Raw genomic sequence first — 15,084 nt, 5'->3', positions numbered from 1 at the left:
TATTTACAAAGTTAACACTAAATTATTATATCAATTTAAAACTGCGATTGATGAAATTTTTAAATATTTAAGTAAGCATAATAAACAAACAAATAAAGTTTAAATAAGCTTTTTTTGTTTTCATTTTACAATATAAAATTGATTAAAATGTAAGTGCTACGGCTAGTATCAGTCTTTGAATTTAAAAAAAAATAAATTTTATTAAACAAACAGAATCTAACAAAAATTAATTAGTAATTTTGACATTAAATATTTTAAATTATTATTAAATAAAAAGTGTAAAAAATTATCTGTAATAAAAAAACCTGGGTTAATTAGTTTTAGTCTTTAAATTGGTAAAAAAAAGTTTTTTTTTATTAAAATTTTTATTTGAAATTAAGTGTAACATGTTTTTAAGCAAAAAATGTTAAAAACTATTTAAAAAAACAATTATTAAATGACTTTTCTGTTGCAAATACTTTTTCGGCGAATTAATAAATTTTTTTATATATTAGTTTATCTCGTAAGCTAATTCATTAATTGCTAGTCAATGCATTAAAAATATATATATATTTTTAATAATGATAGGTCAAGGTAAAAGCAACAATTATACTTATTTTATTAATTTATTTTTTTAAATAAATAAACTATAATCTAGATCATTGCATCGGTCAATTTAAACTATGTACGTATTGGCGGAAATTTAAAACAACAATTAGGGAAAGATAATGACGTGTGTATATATATTTAAACAACCTTTTAGAAATTTAGCAATCATAACCTAGTAAGCAACGTTCAATTAAAAATTCTGCTAATTTAATAATAACACTAATTGTTATTAATAACAATGTCGAAATTAATTTTAATTAAGACATGACATATCGTAAGTAAAAGGGTTGATGGTTTAATAGAAAAGAAATTGTATTTGTGATTCGTTCTTTGGCTTTAAACCAAGTTGAAAAGGTATAAGAATAACAAAGTATAAAAATGTTATATTAAACATTTGGCAGTAAGTTTTAAAATAAATTTTATTATTACTAACTTTCAGTGGTTGTTCTTTTATAAGTTCGAGATCCCTTAGTAGATATTTTTTCAGATTCGTAGGCCTAAAAACTAACAGTCTAAAATACTGCGAAGACAACATACCGATATAAATTTAAAATTTTATCACTTACGTAATTAGAGAGGTGTATTGCGTGTGCTGTTTTCTAAAGTTCGGCGTGATTGAAAGAAAACGTGCGCATGTTAAACGTCCCAGTTCTACACCATACACCAAGTTCACGAATTCTCCTACGAGCGTATATCCTTAGGCGGTATATACAGGGCAATAGACGTCATTACCATACGTGTTCTCAAATATTTTTGCCTCTTGGTTAAAGAAGCAGTCAAACGAGAATTTAGCTAAGAGATAGATAAATTTTTTTTAAATGGAGTTCGTTTTTATACCAACTTAAACAATTTAATTTAATTTTTATGCCCAAGTTTTAGAAGTTTTGGTTTATAGTTTATTTTAGCTAAGCTCTGTCTTTGTTTTAAATTCTTTACGGATTATGACAATTAGGTTTACAGTTTAGAAATGAAATCGCCTTTTAGAAATGAACGTTAGTTGAAAGCACGTGTTATGTCAAATATAAAGTTTTGACATTTCGTCCTTTATTACATGCCTTGTGTTTAGTTACAATAAAGAACTAAACATCGCTATCGTAAAATGGCAAACTTGTTTACGTGATCCGCCGCGAAAAAATTCCTCGAAATATTTTATGACGCTATAGGCTAAAAAATCATAAAAATAATAGGCTATACAAAAAGTATATAGATTTAATTGGCACGTAGAATAATAGGCAAATTGGGGAGAAGTATAGTTATTTGTTTATTTAAGATGTATAGAATTAAAAGTAAACGTCAGTTTGGTAATAACCTAGTTATTAAAAATTAGCATTTCCGTATATTACTAAGACAGGTAGTTAGTTACATTACTAAGCATTGTTATTTGACGTCATTAATTTAATACTTCAAGTGGTTTATTAATAAAGAAGGTCTTAGGTAATACTTACATAAAAATTTAACGTACAAAAGTATTTAAGAAGAGGTATTAAAATACGTGGAAAAGCAGCTTAAATATTGACATTTATCTATATAAGATATATTTTTTTAAAACCTAGCTTCAGTAGATCGTGCTTAAAAAATTATTTTTAGATTTTGAGCTAGACGACTAAGGTTTGGTTTGTGTACTGTTATTCACGTTCAGAAAAACCTTTGACTAGTTTACAGAGTTTATTAAAAGTTAAATTATAGGAATTTTTTTTTAAATAAAATATTTGTTTTATTAAAATAAACCAACTTAGTAGATGCATATATTTTTTAGAAATAACGAGTTAAAAAAACTGACTTTGGTTAGCTTATACCTTGCTGGATGAAGATCAAATATTTTGTAATACAGTAACATGTTTGATAGAAAAATATCGCATAGGCGAAATTGCGTTTTTTAATTGTAAATTAATGATTTTTTAATTATTTTAGAGAAATTGTAAATAAAAGGCTACTGCACAGTTGTGAGATACCAACGTAAGGGCGGTGCAGAGTTTCATAGAATGAAGTTCAGCCCTAACCTATTTGGACACAGTAGCAAAAAGAAAATTGTATTACCTTATTTTTACTAACATCAAGCAAACACGAAGGTAAAGTTTTGTTTTATTATGCATATAACATGTTTTTTTGACATTAAAATTAGTATAAATATAAAATTCTTTCGGTTTTATTTAAGTTTACTTTTGAGGTTTGTAGATTGACATTCAGACACTGGTTTAAGATTTAAAAAACACGCAATGTAATAAAATTCCATTTATGTGACTGTTGCCAGTATATAACACAATAAACGTAACAAATTAAGATTTATGACGTAAAAATAATTGCCTTATTACGACTATGTATATTTGCCTAATATGGCAATAAAAACAGGTTTTACATTTTTGACCTTGTGCCCTGTGTTTAAAAAACAGTTAAAAATGAATGATTTAAAGGCTCTTAAAACTAACAAATGTAACATCACAAATTAAAATTACCGAAAAATGTTAAGTGAATTTAATATTTTGTATTTGGAAAGGGGAATACATGCCTGAGGTGTTAACTTAAACCACTTATAAGAAATCTAATCCTGAATTCATAAACATACCACGTACATGTTAGGCTAAGTAAGAATTAATAAAGAAAGCGGTAGATTAATCATAACAAATGCCGTGGTAAAACCTACAAACCATTTTGTTTGTAAATCTAATTAAGGCTAAATAATATTACATTAAACGAACAACGGATAACATTTTAAACAAAGCAACTGGATTAAGTTGTTTTAGTATGTCTATACTAACAACATATAGCAATAACATCATAACTATAGAAACATTTAAAACAATACAAAAACATTTAACACGTAAAATTATTACAAAATCTCTCCATTGTATTGTTTTTAAAATGCCAAAATTTTACCGTGTCCAGATAATATCTGTAATCACTACTTAACTTTATTTTTCCGAGTTTTGTTTAAAAAATCTTTCATGTATATACTCTAAATACAAATAAACGCGGGTTTGTTACAAATATTTCGTCGGTTGAAATTTTTCTAAAGGTTTGTTTGTTTGGCGTTCACCAAAACATTGTTTTAGACCGAGCTTTTTAAAATCGGTTCAAAAAATAACATAAACAAATTAAAGTTTTTTCTTTTAACATCTTAAGAATATCATGGCACTACAAGATGGACATATTTATTAACCAAGTTTTTAGGTAAATTTCATCAATATCACATAGCGCGCTAAGCATGTAATTCATCACTTACGATTAATAACAAATTGCTACGTGCTATTTCTAATTAAGTCTTGTATACATCTAAATTACAATACATAAAAATTCAGGGTCTTCTAATTTTAAGTTAATTAATTAAAACAATTAATATATTAACTTTTGAAACAATGAGATAGGTCAAAAAGCAAAAAAAAAATACACATAGACTTCTTTAAAAATAATTTAATTTTTTACAGTGTTTAAATTTAGATAAATGACTAACAAAAAACGTTATTTCATAATTGATGAGAACGTCATTCTTCCATTTTGTTCAATTTACACATTTCTTCAGTTTATAAATACTTTATAAATTCTATCAAGTTTCAATTCAAAGGCCCTAAATTATATTAAGATTATGTCATATTATTTTTTTGTTATAGAAATAAAGAGAGGAGGGATTCCCATAAGAAACAACGCGGGAATTCCCCGAGAATTTGCACATATTAACTTGTGCAAATAAACACTAACAATTAAGTTTTATATTACAAGGTAAGTTTTATGATTAAATGCTTTAGATATGAAATCATATCTTATTACCTATAGCAAACATGTCATTATTTAACACGTTAAGTTGTAATGTTTATACTGTTGCGAAATTTTATAAACAATCATAAATTTAATTTTAACTGTTCACAAATCTTAGTTAGTTCTTTTAGAGAGCTAGGGCTGTAAAAAGTGTGAAATTTATTCCTAATGTGTTCCTCAAAAAAAATACAATTTCCTTATTTTTTATTTCGTTAAAAAATTTTAGTTCCGCTTACCAAATACGATTATAAAATATGATTAAGGCAAATAGGCCCTGGGCGGTATATGTGTACCAATAATAGCCTTTAAAACATTTAGACGCTAAAGCAGTTTTTCCGCTTTTTTGTAATTTTAAACAAAGAAAATTAAGCGAAAAACACATGCATATTAATACTACACAAAAGAATATTTAAATACATTAAAAGTGAAAAATGGGTGAAATGCTTTTAAAAGGCTGTTAGCAATGCAAAAAATGTAATACACCCTGTTGCAAAATAGTAAAACGACTAAAACTGCCTTAAAGGGCAAAATTGTTATTATCGACCATTTGCTGCCAGCCATTATCCAATTTAACACATTTTACGACATAACTGACCATCTTTTGATGATATAAATAAGCAATTGGTGGGTCAAGAAACCTAAAATGCTTAGAACGTGCCAATCTAAGCGATTTGAAATTTCTTGGTAATTTAGAGGCCTACGGGATTGGCCTTTAATCAGCGAAGTCCGAAAATTAATTTTTTACAATATTTAAATAATATAATTCTCAACTAACTATTTTGTGATTATTTATTTCATTGTTTTAAACTGTTTACTTGTATAGCAGTGTGGTCCGTTTAACTATTTTTCTATATAAAACTAAGGGTGTTTGAAGAATATTTTTTACTTTTTTTTAATGCCAACATTAAATATGGGTTCTACAATTTTTTTGGTATATAAAATTAAAAATATACAAAATATCATAAAAACGAAAAATTAAAAAATAACTTAAACACAAATGGGAAATTACGTAACCGATTATCATACCAAACAAAGCTTCGGTAATTTACGTTATTCAATTGATCTATCTATGTTTAAATCCTTTCAACCAACAATTGGCGTTAATGTTATAATTGCGTAAACTTTAATGGTGTAATTATGCAATAACAACGTCACGACATACTTTAAGTAAACGTAAATTTTAAACCGGTGTTATGAAGTCATAACCAACAAAATTTAAGCTTTATACTTTTTGTCGTTAATTTAGGCATAAGTGTATTTTAATAAATTTACTAATACGGTTTAATTTTCTTGCTAAATATTTAACGTAATTTTAGTTTTTAATTGACTTTAACGACAATTTACGACTTTTATAGGCATTGGGTAAAAATACTTGTTATACCAAAAACATATTTAACATGTTTGGACGATGTAAAGTTTTATTTTTAATAAATAAAGATCTAACACAAAATTAGTTATATTTTCACGAATTGGTCACAATCTATACATTAAACTTCTTTTTTAATTTATAATAACTTTATTATATTTTTCTTTATTTACACCCCGGTAAATATTTACCCAATATATTTATATGAGTTATATAATATTGCAACAAAATAAAGCTAAGATTGGCAGAACGTGAGTTTTGTGAATATTTATAACAAGGTTTATTATATCTTGCCTTTTAAGTCTCGCCGATCAGTTAAGCTTTAAGACAGAATTTAAGCTTAAGAATATATTTTGATAAAAAGATTAAATTAAATTTATCAAAAACTTAATCGTCTATGTCGTTCGCCATTTTTTTAATCAACTGTAAAAATTATTTCAATTATAAAAATATTTTTTAACCAACTCGTATTTAAAGTTTTTATTTTTCGTTTTAATTTAACTATAAAAAAAATAATTAACATTAAAATATCATTTTGACAGGATGCCGGTTAAAATAACATTAACAAATCAAATGTCAAATTAATTTAAAATAGGGTTAAATAAAACCGAAAATTACAGTATGGTTATACTAGACGGAATGTCATTAACCTACTGGCCTGCCCTGTTGCTATATAAACATCATTGGGCGTGTCCTTATTATTCACCCAAAATCAATCAATTGTCGTCTATTATAAGTTATTATTAAATTGTTTCGGAGACTTTTTAAGCCATGGCGTAAGTGTGAATACTAAAAGCGAATTTCTCTATATTATTTGCCGCCTTAATATAGAGTTGTTAGTCGACATTTCGACACACGAAAATTTCCCGTTCGCGCCTTAATTAAAGGCACGTTTAATAAATAAAATAATTATCTTTTAAACATGAATTACAAAAATTAGCAAAAAAATAAGTAACCAAAAACATAATATATAAATAAAAAGAAATTTACTTCCTTTGCATTTAGCAATAAAGATTAACACGACAAAGACATGAATTTAGTTTAATAAAGTTATATTTACAAATGAGGTTTAAAAAGATTAAAGTTGTGCCGCACTACATGCCCAAGGCAATTAAATCTAATTAGTAATGTGGATTAGCCGCTAAAAAATGATAAGTTAAAAAACAAACTTAAAGGTCAGGTGGTACTGCATTACCCTATAACCTTAAATCTGTATATCTTTACACAATAAACTAATACAACCTTATAAGATTTAACAAAAAAAAAATTTTTTTTTTGTTTGCTTTTATTTTTATTTGTATCGTAAATGTAAATTATTTTTTTATTTTGTTTAGAATGATATTTCAACATGCTTTTACATTGCTTTTCTTGGTTTTAAATTTTATTCAAGTGCTGAAAGGTAACTATTAAGTGCTTTTAATTTAAAATTAATTTATTTTTGATCGATATGATTTAAAATATAAAAAGTTATCTGCATTTAAAATTGCAAAACAACTTAAAATAAGAATTTAAACCTAAATTTGACAAATCCTATTCATTGGTATTGGCAACACAGTAATTATATCAAAATTCAAAAGGTCATCATTTTGTTGTTCATGCAATAACATAATTATTAAAATTTTTACTTATTTTTAGCAGCATAATATTTAATTTGCTTTTAAGTCTTTGTGCATTAAAAGTCGAAACGACAATTTGTTTTATTTTATAAAGATTATTTAAAATACATTTTTACATTGGACAAACTTACTAATGTAACCAACAAACTAAAAAACAATAAACTTAAAAAAATTATATAATTTAAACTATATTAAACGAATTATCAACGTTATGTAACATCACTCTAAATCATTTCAGGACAAGAAGATACAACAATTGACACGTGCGCTGGCGTAACTTGTAACAACCGTGGAAATTGTGTTCCAAATTTAGCTTACAGTCGGGGTTATTGGTGCGAGTGCGACGAAGGGTGGGCTGGACAGGATTGTAACCATCGTAAGTTAAAATTTAATATTTAGTAAATATATAACCTTAAACTTTTGTTAAATACAAAGGCTTTAATGGGTTGATACCAAAACATTCCTTTTGTTCCAACTTGTACTGTTATATAAATGTATATCTGTGGCATTATTTTGCAAATTTTTTACTACATATTTAGTCTCATTTATTATTTTAATTAGGTTATGTAAAGTCACCTTTAAAATTTAACTTTTTTAAAAAAATTACAATTTTTGCGAAAGATTTTAATCGTTTTTTTTTTTTAAATGTGCAAGTTTGTCAAAATGTAAAAAATTTAAAACAATTTTTAATATTATCAGACTCTGAAGTTTCAAATAAAGGATATTAAATTTAATTAAAGTTACGTATTTTTTTTGTTCTTTATTTTAGCCGAACCTACTGTCCAGTGTGGTGACGATCGAATAGACGTTGTTATCGACAAAGGTTTGGTAAGAGAACTCGAAATTGATGACGCAGTGCAATACGTTTATTTCGGAAAGTCATCGGCGTCGAGTCAGTGTAGAGCGACGGAAGAAAATAATCTTTATAAACTTTCAATTAAGGCTCCGTTTTCAAACTGTGGAACACAAGTAATTGTAAGTGTTGTGTTTTTATTTTTACATATACATAAAAACCTAATTCTTAAGTGGGATTTTTTACCAAAAATTCACTTTTTGTGTTTTTTTTGTGTTAAAGTTATAAAAGTAAATGTTATTACCCAAATATATTTAAATAAGCAATTAATATCGAATAAATTTACTACATAAGATTTAATTCAAATTACCGAAAAATTTTAAACCGCCCAAAACTCGAATATATTAAAATAATTAAAATACATTACAAAAAATCAAACTAAAGAAAATTGAAAAATCTTTAGTATAGCAATTAGAAAACTATTTTAAAAAAATAACTGTTTTTAAATTTCTTATAAAAATAGTAACACTCTTTTATTTATTTTAAATTTAAGCATGACCCACTCTGACATTTCACTTGCATTAGAAAAATAAATGACGTCAAATTATTTTAAGTGGTCAAGTTGTTATTTTTACAAAAAAATGAATCAATCAGCTATTAAAAAAGTTTTTATTTAAATTTTTATTATCACTGCTATTTTACAATTTTTCCACCTTTTATTTCAATGTTAACAAATAGGCAAAAGAGGTTGGTAACAAGTAATTTTTAACATACACAATATAACCCGCCTTTATTTTTCACACGTACAATTAGGCCAACAAACGTAACAACTGCTAAGAGTGACGTCATAATTCCATCTTTAAGTAACGAGAAAGCACTTTGTAAGAAAATGTTATATTTGTCTGATAACGTGGTATGATTATAAGTTTTTAAGTCGAATTTAGACGATCCTATGATTTATTACCAAGAACAAAATATGGCGGTTTGAAACGTAAGCTATTGCGAAATGGTTACAGGGCAAGTCCGATTTTTATCACCAAAATTACAAGGGGATTATACATTTGTTTATTAAGCGGCAAACATAAATTTTTTTGATTAGTAATTGGGCCTGTTGGGCCATGTCAGTGTATTTATACTGTCGTTATAATTTATTTCGGTATAATGACAAAATTATAGAAATTACATTCATCTAATACAGACTAGTATATAATTAGTAATAAGCATAACATGCCGATAAAAAACTTTAACTTTGCGTTTTCTTTGATTTTATAGTCTATTTGTCTACAACAAAGCTTTAAATAACCAAATCTATATTTTGAAACAGGTGCCATATTGTTTTACAATTAAAAAAAAACTATTTTTTCACAACTATTTTTTAATCTTTTTTACCTAACTATCAAGCTGAAAAGTTTACAACAACCTTTTTTTAAAATATTAGCAACGTGAACCCGGTGATGATTACACTTTCAGCAACACAGTAGTTTGGAATAGAGAAGTTCACAACACAAACAATCTTATAGACCGAGAACTTATTTTACTTGATTTTAAATGTATTTATGAAGACACTTACACGGTTTCAGGACCTGCAATTCTGCCCACCCTAAAGTAAGTGTTTTAAATTTAAACCTGATTTGTCGGGTAATATATAAATTTATATTAATCTATATATGTAATGAAGCTTAGTGGACCCTAAAAAAATATTTAAACTGCAGTAAATTTCAGTTGCGACCATTTTAGGTAGGCTATTGACTTATTGACAAATGAAGTTATGTGTTTTGATAAAAAAAAAACTTAAATAGAGTTGATATGTTTTTTTGTGCATTGTTATGTTAACGACTACAGACCCTCCTAAAAAAATTGCTTAAACAACTTAAAAACACGTCATATGACAAATAATTCAAATAAAGTGGTTTTAATATTTACCAGACACGTACAAAAAAAGATTACTTTCATGTTTAACACAAAATCAGTAAATTAATCTAAAATATTTACCGAGTCGTAAAAATAAATTAAAGAAATCTAATTATTTTTGTTATAGCAAAATCTTAAATATTGACAAATTCTACTAATTTTTATATAGAGTTTTTTGTAGAAAAGTGTAAATTATACATTAATTTAGATCATTAAAATAAATGTTGAATGTAATTGACACGTTTGGGCAACATGAGTTCAATAATATTTAAAGTACTGATAATAATTCAACATGTAATTACCTGAGAAAAATGTTGTGTTACATTACATCGCATTTTTACACTTGTACATAAAATGAACACCTATGTTTAATACAAGTGTTACATTAAACGACTTGATATTTTTATCTTGCAGAATGTCGAATTAAATATATAATATTTCACAATGTTTATCAATGAAATGTGTATATTGCAAGTCAAATGTTATTTATATATTCACATACATGTGTTATGTGTGATAGCCGCTGGCTAATAACCCATATTACCTAACCTTTAAAAGGGTTAGTAGTGCTACAGATGTGTATATCATGTTAACAACATTAAACATTTAAAGCAGCATGAACCAAAAAAACTTTTTATCACAAACTGTAAATTTAAACCGGAATATTAGCATTTAAATCTTAAAAACATTGTGAGAGTGATTACACTTAATTTAGTAGCAATATTTAATTTTTATATAAAATTTCCACCTATAACTGACACAGAAATAGAAAAAAAATTTTATTAAAATACATTTATAAGTTTAATTATATTTAACCGTGTGTTATAAAAGAAATTTCAATACAAAATGCTTGTTTTTTAGTGTTTTAAAATTCGTAACCGAACAAGGAAGGTTCGAAGTCGAGATGAGATTATTTTCCGATAACAGTTACTCCCCAGCATTTGAATATACACAATCACCCACGATCGGGATTGGTCAATACGTCTACGTTCAGGTAAAGATAAATTCAAATATTTAAAAGAAAATTAAACTATTTTTTTGGTATTAAAAAAAATTTAAACGCGTTAATATTGTTTAAGAATCAATTTAAGTAAAATTTTACAAATTGAATGTATTCATTGAACAATACAATTTTTTTAATACTGTAACAATTTAATTGACCTATTCTAACTTTTTGAAATAAATGAAATATTAAGCCACCTTTTTTATTGATAAAATAAACAATCAATCGTTTTAATTTCTTCACGTTTAATAGAATTAAATTATTTTGAAATGCTAGCTTACAAAAACAAGCGCTTGGCATAAATTTTATTGCCGGCATTGCAATAACTCTTATTAAAAAAAGTTTTTAAAATAATATTTATAACAGGTTGAGTTATCTTACTCAAGCGTGTCGACTCTTGTCGTCACAATGGACAGATGTTTTGCTTCGCAGTCACGTGACCCAGCCGACCCAATTTCAACTAAACACATGTTAATTTCTGACAGGTGAGATACGAATATTATTCGATATTAAACAAACATATTATAATTTGAAAGCCAAAAGTAAGGCTTGACTATAAACCTTTTTTATTATTTAAACCAGAATAATTTAAAAATTTTTAAATATTAAAAAAAAATTAAAATAAAAACCAAATTATAATATGAGTTTTAAACATAGTTTTTATTAGTTGTAATAGTAGAAAAAGTCAAATTTTAAATAAAAAACTTTTAAGGTGCGCAAATCCAAACGACACGACTGTTCAAATTCGTTACAACGGTGAACAGCAAAATGGTCAGTTTAAATTTCAAATGTTTAAATGGCGATATAGTGCGGATGATGTTTATTTACATTGTGAAGTGGATATTTGCAACAGAACTGGCGAAGTTTGCACTGGCGAAGGAGTAAGCTGATAATTTTGTTTAGAGTTTTTCTTATTTTCTTTAAATTTAACTTATAAAGAAGAATGACATTTTTCGCGTTAGTTAGAACAATTTATTTTTTACAATTCTATTACATTTAGTTTTTATCTTTTTGTCAAGTCATTTTTATGAGTAAATTGACTGCATTTAAAAGTGATAAAACCCATTGGGCTTTTTAGAATAAATAAGGTTAAAAACTTTAAGTTTTTATCAGGTAATATATATGTATAAAACTATTTAATGTATGGAAGAATAAATATTTTTTTATAACAGAACAATTTTAGACAATTTTTTGGAAATTATAATTATTATCGAAAAATTCATTTTATAAAAAATGATTAAATTTGCAATTAAAGAACGCAAATAATGAATACAAACGGAACTATCTACTTTGGAAAATTTTATAAAATTATCGATCGTTATTTTAAAAAGGAATATTTAAGCCGGGTTTGAAAATTTTTACACTCTATTTATTTATAGACCAGGCAAGCCTATACCGCAATACGTGTTAAAACAGGTCGAGCTAGTTTTATAATTTGCCAATTTACTTTAGCGCCGAGATTTCTGCATATAATTGATCCGCCTTTTTAACTTTATTATTATAGTATAAAACACAAATAATAGAAAAAAAAAATTTGTCCAAGGTATACCATATGTATGTAAAGTGTATTTTATCCCTAAAGTAATCATACTACCAAATGCAAAAAATCAAATATCGAAAAAATGTAATAAAAAAATTCAAAATTACTTTAAATTTAATTAATATTATTTTTAAGTTTAATATAGCCATTGCGTAATCTAAATTTAAGGTAAATTGGTAGGCCACTTAATTAAGTAAAATATTTGTATATTTATTGTTAAATTTACGGGTTGATTTTTTCCTGGAAATAAAGTGCGTGTGGTTAATCGAATAAGCCAACCCTGTACCAATGCGTATCACCTGTGAATATTTTTGGTTTGTTTAAACCTTAAACAAGTTTCTTTGGGTTTAGGAAATATATCCCTGTTTAAAGTTACCAAGTTCGTGGTATTACACAAAAAAAGTAAAGCTACTGCATTTTCACATATACCAAATCAAACGCCTTTAAATAGAAAATGTTTTAAACTAAAGCACACACCATGCCATGCCTAACAAAACATAATAATTTTTTTTATATTGAAATTGTAATTTATAATTGTTTTTGAATTATATTTATTTGTTGTTTTTTTAGATTGACTGCAAAGGTCTTGGCGGGTTTCGTAAAAAACGTGAAGCCTTAACACACGAGGGCGTATATGATCAGGATTTTATGCCACATAGTGGTCATTTCATAACAAACGGACCAATTAAAGTTAAAGTTGACGACCTCGATTCAATATCAGACAGTTTAAAGAACGAAGAAACAGGTAAAATAATTTTACAATTTTTATTTAGTTAAAGTTTGTAGTTAACCACAACAAATAAAACATAAAATTAAAAAAAAATCTAAAACTTAAATTTTTTTACGCAATGCATAAATTAACTTTTTACTTAATTTGTTATACTAATTTACTCGCCAAAGCACTGAAAGATTTTTTTTACAACGACATTCTTATTTTTGTATTAATTATTTTTATTTCATTACTTTAGTTGACACCACAATGATTGTACTTGTCATTATATTTGGTTTAATCATGATTATACTTGGTATCGTGGGCGGAGTAATATTTCGCAGAAAACAAAAACAACGCAAACAAAACGCAAGAAAAAAACTCGAAGACACCACCCAGCGACAGTTTACATCACTTAACTTCACCACCGAGTCATTTTAAATTCATTCGTTATTTTATTTAACTTTTTCGTTTTCTTGAATATTTTATATTAAAATCAGATTGATAAAAAACCTAAATGTTTTTAAGAAAATTGTTCAAGAAAACAATATATCGTATCGCATTGCCAATTTTATTAAAAAAATACATTGTAAGGTTAATTTATAAGCCTTGTTAGATATGAAGAGATCTTGAAATTTTATAAAGCAAATTTAACAATTTTTTTTACATAAAAAAATTTTATTTTAACAAAAACTTTTTGTTCAGCATATTGCTTGGTATTAAAAATCTATTTATTTATCCAATTTGTTCAATTGTTACTTAAAATCAAAAACATTTGAAAAATTTGATATTTATTATCGGTATAGCACTTGCTTTTCCTTATTGATATTACACCATTGCACTATATAACAGCCTTTTTTACATTTTATGCTAGTTTATTGAATATTTACATTATTTTTGTCTCAGTTTTATACGTAGTAAATTAATTACTTTTAAGATAATTTTAGATTTTTTAGTATAAAATGAAATAGTCAATTCGCACATTTTTTCGTTATTTGGTAAATTCAAATCTCAACATTTATTTTATATTATATGTATTTGCTACTAATGACGCTTTTTACTATCAATTTTATATGTTTTATGTTTGGAGAAAAAACGAAAGCCTTTTTGATATGTTGCGCAAATAAATGTTGGCAAAAAAGTATTTTTATTTTATGGGCCTAAACAACATTACCATAACAAAGTATTAAGTCATACTTTTTAATATACAATTATCATTAAGCTTAGTGCAAATAATTTTGTTGTTATAGCAGGCAATAACAGAAAAATATTAGGTTATATGATATCTTTATTTCCCATATAATTAATACGAATTTCCACGCGTAAGACTGTTATTGTTTTGACTTATATTGTGTTATGTGGCATTTATATTTACACACCCAATTTATCTGCGAAAAAATTGAGTTTTTAAATTAATAATTATAAATTTATTTAACAGATTAAAAAATGAAATTTATATAAAAGAGAGGATAATTTTGATCGTTTAACATAAATATCAGGATAGCAATTTGTAGTTTTTCATGTAAAAAAAGACAGTTTTTAAATGTTTGATAAGTAGAATATTACTTTCATTCTTATTTTATTGCTTTTGTATTTTTTAAATTAAGTTTAATAATAACTGTAAATTATGGAAAAAATTAACAAAACTTATCTGTTTTTCTTTATTGGAATTGGAATTTTACAAATAACCAATGCACGTAAGCTATTTTATAATAATGTATATTCTTTAAAAAATTACGTCTAAAACAATTTTTTTAATGTTTAATGTTAGAATTTTCGGAATGGAGTGTATGGTCAACTTGTCTTGG

General features: G+C 25.7%; 1 protein-coding gene across 1 annotated transcript; it reads left to right on the top strand.

Annotated features, from left to right (window-relative positions):
• Nucleotides 1–2,503: 2,503 nt before the first annotated feature.
• On the top strand, nt 2,504–14,343 carry LOC145741971 (uromodulin-like). The gene is made up of 11 exons (XM_082559680.1): nt 2,504–2,657; nt 4,194–4,302; nt 7,039–7,103; nt 7,559–7,696; nt 8,090–8,295; nt 9,552–9,718; nt 10,886–11,018; nt 11,394–11,512; nt 11,740–11,908; nt 13,138–13,312; nt 13,536–14,343. Exons 3-11 carry the CDS (start codon nt 7,040–7,042, stop codon nt 13,715–13,717), a joined length of 1,353 nt encoding a protein of 450 aa, XP_082415806.1. The 5' UTR covers nt 2,504–2,657; nt 4,194–4,302; nt 7,039; the 3' UTR covers nt 13,718–14,343.
• The last annotated feature ends 741 nt before the right edge of the window (nt 14,344–15,084 follow it).

The sequence above is a fragment of the Corella eumyota genome, chromosome 2 (genome assembly GCF_963082875.1).
Source record: "Corella eumyota chromosome 2, kaCorEumy4.1, whole genome shotgun sequence".
Lineage (NCBI taxonomy): Eukaryota > Metazoa > Chordata > Ascidiacea > Phlebobranchia > Corellidae > Corella > Corella eumyota.
Note: the sequence above shows the minus strand (reverse complement) of the source record. Positions and strands in the feature narration are given on the sequence as shown.

What these genes read in the sequence shown, in the direction of transcription:
- LOC145741971 (XM_082559680.1), top strand. Translation starts at nt 7,040, where the DNA reads ATGATATTTCAACATGCTTTTACATTGCTTTTCTTGGTTTTAAATTTT. An exon ending in TTTTATTCAAGTGCTGAAAG is followed by an intron (nt 7,104 to 7,558) that starts GTAACTATTAAG and finishes AAATCATTTCAG; the next exon opens with GACAAGAAGATACAACAATT. An exon ending in ACTGTGGAACACAAGTAATT is followed by an intron (nt 8,296 to 9,551) that starts GTAAGTGTTGTG and finishes TTAAAATATTAG; the next exon opens with CAACGTGAACCCGGTGATGA.